The sequence below is a fragment of the Sphaerodactylus townsendi genome, linkage group LG05 (genome assembly GCF_021028975.2).
Source record: "Sphaerodactylus townsendi isolate TG3544 linkage group LG05, MPM_Stown_v2.3, whole genome shotgun sequence".
Classification (NCBI taxonomy): domain Eukaryota; kingdom Metazoa; phylum Chordata; class Lepidosauria; order Squamata; family Sphaerodactylidae; genus Sphaerodactylus; species Sphaerodactylus townsendi.
The window spans coordinates 100,504,525-100,515,846 of record NC_059429.1 but is presented as its reverse complement, the minus strand read 5'-3'; the positions used below and the strand labels follow the sequence as shown (position 1 = coordinate 100,515,846).

Genomic DNA, 11,322 nt, shown 5'->3' with positions numbered 1-11,322 from the left:
GTTTTGGATAGATGGATGTCTTTTCTGTTCTAGTCTATTCTGAAGTATCTTTTTTCTATTCTGTCAAATATATTGTGAAAATTTATTTAAAAATTATTTTTAAAAGAAAGGTGTTAAAGTGCCACAGAACTACTGAAGCTTCCCCTGTCTGATTTTAACTTGTTCTACTAGGTAGTCGATGATGCTATTGGAGGTTTCAGCGATAGCTACCACTTTCGAATCTTATCTTGTCAAAACAGCAAGATCCATTTAATGCCTTCCGTTAAGGCAAGGAAAAATTTCTGATTTCTGAAGGCCAGATATTAGGGTGGAAAGAAACAAAACACCTCCAAGGGCTTTTGAATTGAACTGAGGGTCCTACAGCCAACGCCAAGAGGCCTTAACATCTCTCCCTGAAAATGTTCTCCATCAATCCTTCTAACATGCACCTTGAAGAAAAGTTGTAGCAACTAGACAACTCAGAAGCTGCCTTGCACAATTTGTTTGGGTCATTCTGAATAAATGGTATTACTGTTTTTGCATTTTGTCAGCCTTGGATAACTCCTTTTCAACTAGATTCAAGCTCATATTGGTCCCTGGCCCCTTTAGCTCTGCTTTTGCTTTTTTAATCATCTGGTATGCTTCGTCTTCCATCATAACTTGGTCAACATTTCTGCTTTTAGCCACTTAGCTATAAATCTTCTATCTTATTAGTTTGCACATTCTTTCTGATATCTTTTCTTTGCCCCCTTTTTTGGTTTATTCTCACCCAAAATTAATACAGGAATTTTAGCCCATTTATTATCTCTTTATTTGTAATCTCCAAGGCATTTCAGTCTTTCTGCCTTACCTCACTTTCATACTTCATTCATACTTCCTTGTTCCAAAATCTCCTTTAATGATGTTTCAATACATGCCTTCAATATATTTTAAGGTGTGTACCAAAAAATTGACTAGAAAACAATAGTAATCATACTAAACATGTAATTTCCAGTTACACTATAGATTGTAGTCCCTTTGATCTCTAAAGCATTAATTCCTTTGAACATATAGCTGTTTTTGTTTATGATATCTAAATGAAATATAGATGTTCTGATCTTGGGCCTTATGTTTATAGTTTTCTGGTTATTGGAACCATTTAGCCTTATGAAAGTATAATACAAAATACTTGTCAATGGACCTGAACAATGTAAATATCACCTCTTATTTACCTGTTCAATGGCCCAACCCAAAGGGGGTGGGACAAATCCACCTATGGAGGTACATAGGGCTGTGCCAGCAGATTTGCCCTCCCTGGGGCACTTGCTCCGGCAGAGGGATGAATCTGCTGGTGGATGGGCACTGCAGCCCTCCATGGCAACCAGAAGAGGCACAGAGTGCTGCCATCAGCACCCCTGCAGCCCCGCCAGAGTTCCAGCGGTATGGCCGGGGTGGACCTTGTAGCGGTAGGAAGCAAAGCAGCAGTGAACAGCACACAAGCAGTTGCGCTGGAGCATTTTTTCAGCTACCTCTCTGTTGAGCTGGGCTCCTTTTATTGCCCTGTTTCCACATTACAAGACCACATTACAAGACCATTAACAATGAACAGAGTACAAAGTTCACCATTACCACAGGATAATTAAGCACTTATAGTGAGGTACTGACACTTTAGTGATTTATGAGTGATAAGTACAATTAGAAGATATATGGTCACTGCTCCTTCCTGCTTTCACAGCCTCAGACCCTGCTAGCCAACCCTCAAGACAAAATGCATATGTGGCCAGGAGGCGATTGTCTGCAACTGCCTATCACTGTTACCACATCAGTCTGCCCTGAAAATTGGCGTCAGACACTTGCCAGACCCCTGTGCCCTTCAGGACCTGACATTAGTTAGCTTTCACCCAGACTTTGCAGGCTGGAACGCTAGTGCCAGGGGGTTTGGACTTACAATGGAGGACTTTTCAGTGGCAGGGAGGCTTTGTTTTGTTTTTTTACTCCCCGCACTGCCAAGAAGGGCGCTGCATCCTGCCACTGGGAGTTCTGGATTGGACTACCTGTCCCAATGTCTCTAGGTATGACATCCTAAGACACTTAACACTGTGTCTTTATGCAGAGGTTGTTCCCCCATCTTCCCCTCCAGCAAGCATAATTCCAATTGTTACTTTAAGTACAGGGGACTTGCATTCTAAGAAAGGAAACACAAACACACAAGAATTAGGGAGGATTTCTCGGTATTTTACAGACTATGATGAATCAAGCAAACAAACCAATCCAACTCAGATTAAGTCAAAATTTTATTTTAAGATTTATATTTACAAGAATGTTTCCAAAGCATAAAGTTTTATATTAAAAAAAATTCTAGAAAGCACAACTGTAGCTTCACTAGCTTTCTCTAGGTTGAATTTAGTCCCGAAGTAAACATGTAATTGCAAGAAAGTATTAAATCATGATTAATAAGAATTCAAACCCCAGCCTTTTAATACAAGATCTGAGAATAACACATCTGTATATGGCAGATAAATTTACATGAGTAATTACATTCAACTGATTAAAGAAAAACATATGTAGAATAACCAGATTTATAGCAGAAACTACATTGTTTGGTGTATGTTTTGTTACACTGTATAATGTAACACCTTAGTATATGTTTTTTTACACTCTGTAATGTAACAAGTCTATTATTGTCAGGATACTTCCAAAAACAAAATACATACATACTTCCAAAAACAAAATACATGTTTTTCAAAGTCGTTTTCAAAGATTATTATATTCTACAGAAACTGAATATATTTAGAACCTGAGATATTACCTATGAGAGGAAAATCAATACATTAATGAAGCACAAATGTACTTATGCTTTATTGTGCAGCACCAACTGTTTTCTAAGCTTCATTTTCCTGGAAGCCCCAGCTCTAATAATTACACTGCAATGTGTTAGACTACTAATTAAATCAACTATTGGAATATTGAGTCAAGTTAAAAAGAAATTACGGCTGAATGGATGCTTATAGAAGGAAGTTGGATAAACATCATCCTACCATTTTGTTCCCTTGCTGTGGTGATGCAAGACTTTGTGGTGCAAGGAGAAGAGCTGGCATTTGCAGGCAGCCTCTTAAGACAGAGAAACACTCCTGTGCCAGTGGAAAGAAATGGTAGGATCTAGACAGTTACATACAGCCACATGAAAAAGTAATTCAAAATACAAAATGATCTGATGGCATTTATTTTGAATACACCTAGTGTTCAAAATAAGAGAAAATGGTCCTATGCACAAATGATTAAACTTTCAGGATAAAATATTCCTATTTTACAAACATTTCAAAAATAAGAGTTAAACATTAGCCTTGATACCCGTTGCCAATGAAAGAAAACAGGTCAAATCCCTGTAATAGCTACATACTGTTATGTACAGGCTTATCTAATTTGATAAGGCTTACATTCTGTGTAGATACTACACAAACGATAAGATGCTTTTTAGGAAAAAATCTATCAAAAGGAATGTGGGATTCTGGATACCCTTTACAATGCACATAAGAGAGAATTGGTGGGTCATTCCTCAATTTCCCCTGCTTATCCAGGAAAAAAGAAATGAGAAAAAGCCTTAGGATACTGAAGCAGGAAGTCATTTCCTTATCTTGATAGCAACCACACTCCTCTTCCAGCCTTTATCAGGGAAACAGCAGTTATAGCAGTCAAATCACCCCTGCTACACCCTCCACTAAACAACAGAAGATTTAAGTAACACTTTAAAAAAACCCCTAACTAGCCCCTTAAAAACCCTAACTAACCCTTTTCAACAAAAAAGAACTAAGTAGAACTTCATCTGACATGTGCTGGACAGTCTTTGTTTCAGATTGCTCCACTTGAGTCCCAGTGCTTACCTAACAGAACTGGATAGAATGGAGCATTCTGAAACAAAGATGGTCAAGCATGTGGTGAATGAAGTTCTACTTAATTATTTTTGCTGAAAAGGATGTAGCAGGCAATAACTTGGCTGTTGCCTCCAGGCAAGGTGCCATTCCTCCTTCAGAGAACAAGAAAAGGAGTTTGATCCTTCAACCCAGTCTCCTCTGCCTGTGGGGGGTGGGGGGTAGGAGACACACGCCTGAGGTGCTAAGGAGAGCTGGCTTCTTCCCACAAGAGCAGCTGCAGTGTGCATCTAGGTTCCAAGTATTAGCCATAACATTAACAAATTCATAAAAGGTGCACAAGTTATAAGTGACATACTTTACACAATTAACATATAGTCCATAGACATCTGTAGTGCTGTAGCAGAATTAGCTTGGAGTTACAAGGAAAGCTTCTGTCCTAAAGCAGGACTACTTACTTATGGAGGAAAGCAATTTCAAAATGAGGTAGCAAGAAAAAGCAAATTCCCCCGATATAGGCTATGACAGGCCACTGCATACCACTTTTACTTCTACAATATTAATCTCTTCCAAAATGGAAAAAAAAACCCACAACCAATCCCAAAAACTATAATCCTGTATCTCATTTAGTTTATACCACAGACTTTGTTGCCATGCTACCAGTGGTTCAGAGTACAGCATTTTAGTTTAAATTAAAATGCTATGCAAATATCTAATTAAAAGGTGATCTGAGTCCACACTAAACTAGGTATATATATTCATGACTAAATATACCAGATCTTCCAATCTTATTTCACATTAAAATAATGTACAGAAGGAAATCATTTTATTTTAAAGAATAAAGCCCCATATTTTAAAGTGAACCTCACACCAAGAGAACAATTGTACTAAGGTATAACTGATTAGTGCTTTCTTAACATTGAACTGTTGTAGCCTGAACTTTCAGACTCTTTGTAGGAATTGGCTCCTACACTCTAATTACCAGCTTCAAAGGCTATTTGCTTATTTTCAACTGTGTACCTTCTCACAGCTTAAGTTCAACCCAACTTCAGAATAATGCTGTAAACATTATCAGCTGTATGGCATCAGTTAAATAACTGTTGAAAGAAACCCTGATAGTGGAATTAGAAATATTAAAAGAAAGCATAAAATCATTACTGTAAAGACTGGTGTTTACCTATCATGGGGGAAAGAAAAAACAGGGAGTAATTTTGTTCTCTAAGAAATGAATCTTTACAAAAGTTGTTCTCAATAGCTGCTCTAATGATTTGCTCTTTCACTGACAACGTCCTGAAGACGTTTAAGCAAAACATCATCATTTTCCTGGCACAGTCTCTTAGCTGGTGAGTCTGTATCACTATCAATTGATATTGTTCTCTTCTTAGTTTTCTGTCCTCCTTCTTTTATCATATTGTTGATTTCCTTCAAACTCTGTCAAATTAAAACAATTAAAATCAAGTTAGATTATTTTGACGATTACATTCAATTTAGATAATTTAAGGATTATTGTACAGGAGACAAACATATATTTTATCAGGTTTCAAAGACAGTAATATTTTTACAGCAGCTTCACCCACCTGACATTTTCCAATACAATACATATCATGTTTACCACATATACTACTAGTGTCTTTCAGAGAAAGCTGTCTTGAAATATGCATATAGATGATTTTAATCTCCTACAAATGGCATGCCTCTTACCTTAGAAGGACTCCCATTAAATTTATACAACAGTCCAGTCTTAGGTGTCAAAGAAGAACTATTCTTATGAGGTGAAACATAAACAGAGTGTTGCTGGGATATCCGTCGAGGAGACACTGGCTGCTGTTTAATGCTGGGAAAGGGAGAAAGAGGAGGTGCTTCCACCTTGGAAAGAAAAATTGTACACTCAGTGCAAGGAGTATCAACTGTACATAGGGCTTAATGGAAAACAAGCTAAAAATGGCAAATGTTGAAGTAGAATTGATTTGGCACAATCCACTAGGTAAGAAATGTTAATCTCAAGTGTTTGGAGGGTTCCTCTCCAGCTACTTAGGAGATGCTGCACCCCCCCTTATTCATTACCAAAAAAGCCGTATAAACTGTAGTCTACATCAGTTCTTCCTCCATTTGACACCTAATGTTACTTTAATTCCATCAATTTCTTGAGGATTTATATGTTATTTATTTAAAATCGAGAACTGCTCTGGCAGAAATTGGAGGCTATAGGCATTGAGCCACGACTCCTGTTATTAATTCAGGCTCTCTACAATAACACTTCATGCCAGATCAAACCTCCAAGATCCCTTTATTCAGAGGTGTCAAGCAAGGTTGTGTTCTTGCCCGTTTTGTCCAACTTGTTCCTTAACAATCTTGCTCCATCACTAAAATTGTTGCACTCCCACTGTCCATCCTTGGGGAAAGTCCCACTCCCCATTTTACTATATGCAGATGACGCGGTGCTAATGTCAAGAAGCAATTTCTAGTTAAGTGCAGTGACTACTGCACTTCCAATAGTCTCACAATCAATCCTAATTTAAGTCTAAAATTCTCGTTTTTTCAAGATCGTTTAAAATACACACACAGAGGCTTGATGGCAGCTCAGTCAAACAGATTAAGTCCTTTAAATACCTTGGGTTAAATTTTGCATATAAATCTACTTGGGTGAGTCACAGGGAAAAACTGTAGTAAAAAATTGTAAGACAACTGTGACAGCCATATTGAAATTTTTCTATATTTTTCTATATTACATCCCGGCAGCCATAAAAAATTTTTAACGCTAAGGCCGCTCAACAACTGCTTTATGGGATCCCTGTATGGATCCATTCACGGAATATATCCCTAGAGAAAATTCAATCCAGCTTCCTTTACCAACCCTTTGGGGTCCCCCACTGCGTTTCATACGCAGCCCTTTGTTTGGAGGCTGGGCAACATCTTCTCACTATTAGGGCATGGCTGGCAACTTTTAAATTCTTATTACGTATACGTTTCACCACCAGACCCAATAGCTTTTTATGAGCTACAGACTTCTGATTGGTAGCGTTGTATTGAAGAAAAGTTAATTTCGTTGGGACTCTCTTGGGATTCCTTATTAATGTTGCCACCCAAGGAAACATTCCAAACAATAAAAAACCATCTTATTGACTACAAATATCAATCCTTGGTCTGTGAATCAGGCTGTTCACGTACCCTTCTTTACTATGGTATTACTGTAGAGAGAGCCCAGATGGCCCGCTATCTGAAAGTGTTGATAAATCCAAAACAAAGATGGGCTTACACCAGGGCAAGGTGCAATTCCTTTCCCTCTGCTCTCCTTAATGGGTGATTTTTAACTATATCCTCCCAAGAGCAGATGTGCCCCTACTGTTCTAATGCTGTTGAAACTGCAGAACGTATTTTATACTTTTGTCCTAAACACGCTTATTATAGACCTGATTTTCCCAATATATTACTTTCCTATTTAAGGGACTGTCCAACCATATATTGGGTACGCTTTCTGCTGGATAATCGGTCAGTTGAGATAATGGAGCTGGTAGCTGAATTTTTAACCATGGTTTTAACTAACTAATGGGGCACAAATGTTCTGATATGTTATTCGGTCTGTATTTTTGATGCCTAATAAAGGTCTGATTGATTGATTAAAAACATTTTATGTGTTCTTTCCACCCAAATAGGTTGATGAATTTTAAAACAGCATTTAAAATAAGCAAAAATATAATTCCATATAAACATATTACGATCCTGACATATAGCAGTTTAGATAGACATGCTATACCCTGTTCCACTATGACATTCCAGCTAGAAAGGTGCATATTGACACTAAAGTAGTATTTGAAATTACTTTGTTGTCTGAATAATAATTGATAGTCAAGTTGCCCATAATCAAAAAGTTCAGGAATGCTGGAAAAGTTAGTTGATGGCCATGGGCAGTGTAATTCTGGGGGAGGGGGGTATAGCTATGTCACAATCGGGGATGGCACAACCACAGTGCACCTGTGCTGCCTCCAAAAAGGCTTGCTCCACCATGGACAGCAAGCTGAAAACAACACTCCCCCTTCCCCTGTGAAAGTGATCTATGCAGCTCAATGGACTGCACTACTGATTTTGCTGGTATAAGTCTGCATCCGCAAATGGGTGCAATCCTAGGCTGAAAGGGCTCAGGAAGTCTACTAAAGTCAACCCTGCTCCCAGGAACACGCCCTTCAGTGCTGGCTCCTGTGCCGGAGGAGCACTGGCACCACGGCAGGGCTGGTGCATGTGTATTGCACTGTTGTCTGGCTCCCCAGCCCCAGCATAAGTGTCTCTGTGCAGGCATAAATGCCCCATACACTGGCACAAATAGCATTTATACCACTGCTGGGGTCACACTTCTTCCTGAGCAGTTTTACCGCCCCTACCCTCCCATGACAGCTAAAAATTTTCTGAGGTTATTTCTTACATTAAGTAAGAATACCTGACAGTTTTATAGCATGTTTAAACCAATGGCCTAAAGTATTCCATCCAGTTTTCAGGACACACTCTTATTTTAAACAAAGTTGTTCTAGACAGGATTAGTTTTAAGTACTTTAGCCAGAATCCAGGATATGTTAGCCAAACTCCTTTTTCTGCTATTTCAAATTATTTTTTAGACAAATGCCATTGGGATGGATTCTAATTTAAAACTGTCAGCAGAACAGAATTTCAGTACTTCCCCCTCTTGCTGCAATTGAAAATGATCCCCAAGGTATAGTTCTTGGAGAAGAAGAGCGGAGAGCCAGAGGTACGCAGGAAGAAGGAAACTGGCAAAAAAAATCACATAGCCTCTTCCATTAGCAGTAGTTCTCTGTGCCATTAAATCACTATTAAACTGCTGGAAGTTTTAAACTACAATCCCAATACAGTGGATACCACAGTAAAATACACAGCGAAAAAAAACGTTGATCAGCACCTTATTTAATGTTTGATTTTCACAATATAGATGAACTTGTGAGTTGCTTATCCCTCTTATGATCCTCTCAGACTGCTCCAGACTCCACCTTGGGTTCCTTATGTGTGTGTAAAGCTTTTGGTATGTGACTGGACTTTTAATACAGGGGAATGTGAACTCTCATCTTGGCCTAAACTCAGAGGTTATTTCAGCTCATCACATCTATCTGTCCGCTGCTCTCATTCTGTGGTTTTGGAAGGAATCATGACTGTGCAATGTTCGCAAATTTGCAATGTCATTAACATCTCCCTCATTTTTGAACAGTTCATGAAGTTATCCCTCCAGGCATAGAAAAATCAATGCCATCTCATATTTGGCCATAGAAAACCTTGCTATTAAACTAGATGTCACTTCTTGAACAGAAACTGGAGCAGAAATGTACGTACCACTTGATCCTGGTTGGAAAGATCATATTTTAATGCAAATGTTTGCACCCTTTTTACATAGATTTTGTTGTAAAATACTACCAGATGCACTCTTTCCTCATTTTCCAACGTTTTGGAATTTTCTGGTGTTGTCTTTACAGGTGAATAGTTCATCTTCTGAGGGGAATCTATTACAAGGAAGAGGAAGAAAACACAATAGGCTTTAATATAAAAAGAAGAGAGACACCAAACAGATCCCACTTGATTCAACACCTACATTATGATTCATCACCTTCCTCCATAATTAATGGAGGCACATCTTAATGTGGTGAGGAGGTTTGTATGTGTCAGTGAAGCTGGGACCAATAACATAAGAGGTCTAGACTCTGTTAGGAAGGTTAAATGAGTCACTCAAGACAGAATGGTCACAGCTAAGACACCAAATTAAGATGCATCCATTGACAGCAATTCACCAGGGATATTCACAGAGCTATTCCAAATCCAAATTCCAAAATTCATCAAAATCTTGCCAACAAATATGGGGAAAAAATGGCCCACAGACTGGGAATGGTCAATTTACATCCTAATTTACATCCCAATTCCCAAAAAAGGAGGTGTCAAAGATTATAGGAACTATCGGACCATCACATTAATTTCTCACACGAATAAAAAGATGCTCAAAATTATACAACAAAATTGTTATTGTATCTGTAATGAGAAATGTCTGATGTTCAAGCTGGATTCAGAAAACAGGCACTAGGGATCATATTGAAAAATTACATTGGTTCCTGGAGCATACAAGAGAATTTTAGAGGCTGTTGTACTTCAGTCACATAACTCAATAATATAGTTTGCAGAACACACACTTCAGCTTGTGAATGTCAAATATTAAGGACACCCTCATGTTCCATACAAATCTCCAATAAAGTTTAAACATAGCTTACCTTCTTCTGAAACCTCTTCATCTTTTATATCTACCTTTATGGGTGCTTTTCTCAACAAAACACTTCTGTAAACCTACAGCAAGTAGAAAAATGCAAGTTTTTATAATTACAGATATATTGGAATATAACCTGACAACATTCTCTTAAGTGCAAATAACTGATACTTACATGGCTGTTTGCTTGTGGCTGGTTTCTATAGTTTTCAATTATGTCCTGAAAAGATCTTTGCTCATTGGACACCTGGAAAAAAAAAGTTCAACATCATACAGGAAATCTGGGTAGCCAATTTTGACTGGGAAATTCCTGTAGATTGTGGAGAAGTCTATTACCATAATTAAAAAAGAATTATGAATCCTTATCCTTAATCATGCACTGTTGGCATTATGCCTCTGAAAGGAGTGTTTTTTGTTTTGAGCCTAGAAGCTATAGAGGTTTTCAAACTGAGGCTCTCTGCAGGTACAAGTAAAGCAATGCTCAGAGATCATGAAAAACAGCTAGAAAAATATGATTGAAATAATTTTGAAACAATTTATGCATCAACAAGAGAACCTTACTTTCGCCATGATGAAAAAAGCACAGAGAAGGAGCTGATCCAAGTGTCTCTCTCTCATTAAATCTGTGCAATGAACTAACGTGAATTCAAAACATGTCCACATTTTCCTCCGCAAATCATTGGAAATATCCAGTTTTAAGCATAAATCCCGCAAGCGCACACTTGCCAGATGATATACCTAAGATGAAACAAGGCAAAACATTAAACGAAACTGATTTTTGCAAGTTCAGTAATCTGAGGAACAAATAGAGATGTTGGTAGAACTATAAAACCCTACCCTGTTTTTTGTGCTCAGTTCATTAATTTCAACTGTTTTAAAATATTTATATGCTGCTCTTTCCACTTTTTAGGGACTCTAAATGAAAATCAGAATCTAGACAAACGTATACTGTTGTGTCAGTAAAATTTCAGACAAGCAATCTAAAGTGGTTTAAGTTTTACTGATACTCATCAATTTGCATTCACTTGTGATTGTAGAAGTATTTCTGTTCATACATGGTAGGTTTGCAATTTTCCAAAACATCCCATTCTACAATTTTTGCAGCAGCTGGGGGTGGGGGGTAATTTCAGGTAGAACTACAATGATGGAGGGAATCAGGGCCCTCCTCTCCACTTGTGGTACTTTTGCTTAGCAGAAAACTTATTTTGGACCCAAATCAATATACTGTAATGTCACAGAATCATAGAG

The 11,322-nt window shown here is 38.0% G+C and overlaps 1 protein-coding gene across 1 annotated transcript in view; it reads right to left on the bottom strand.

Moving 5' to 3' along the window:
• Nucleotides 1-2,234: 2,234 nt before the first annotated feature.
• The window catches only part of RBL1 (RB transcriptional corepressor like 1), a 32,200-nt gene continuing 23,112 nt past the window's right edge, over nucleotides 2,235-11,322 (bottom strand). Inside the window, 6 exon segments of the mRNA XM_048496834.1 lie at nucleotides 2,235-5,258; nucleotides 5,529-5,693; nucleotides 9,159-9,325; nucleotides 10,082-10,154; nucleotides 10,250-10,321; nucleotides 10,636-10,812. Of these exon segments, the coding sequence (XP_048352791.1) occupies nucleotides 5,088-5,258; nucleotides 5,529-5,693; nucleotides 9,159-9,325; nucleotides 10,082-10,154; nucleotides 10,250-10,321; nucleotides 10,636-10,812 (825 nt within the window). The 3' untranslated portion in view covers nucleotides 2,235-5,087.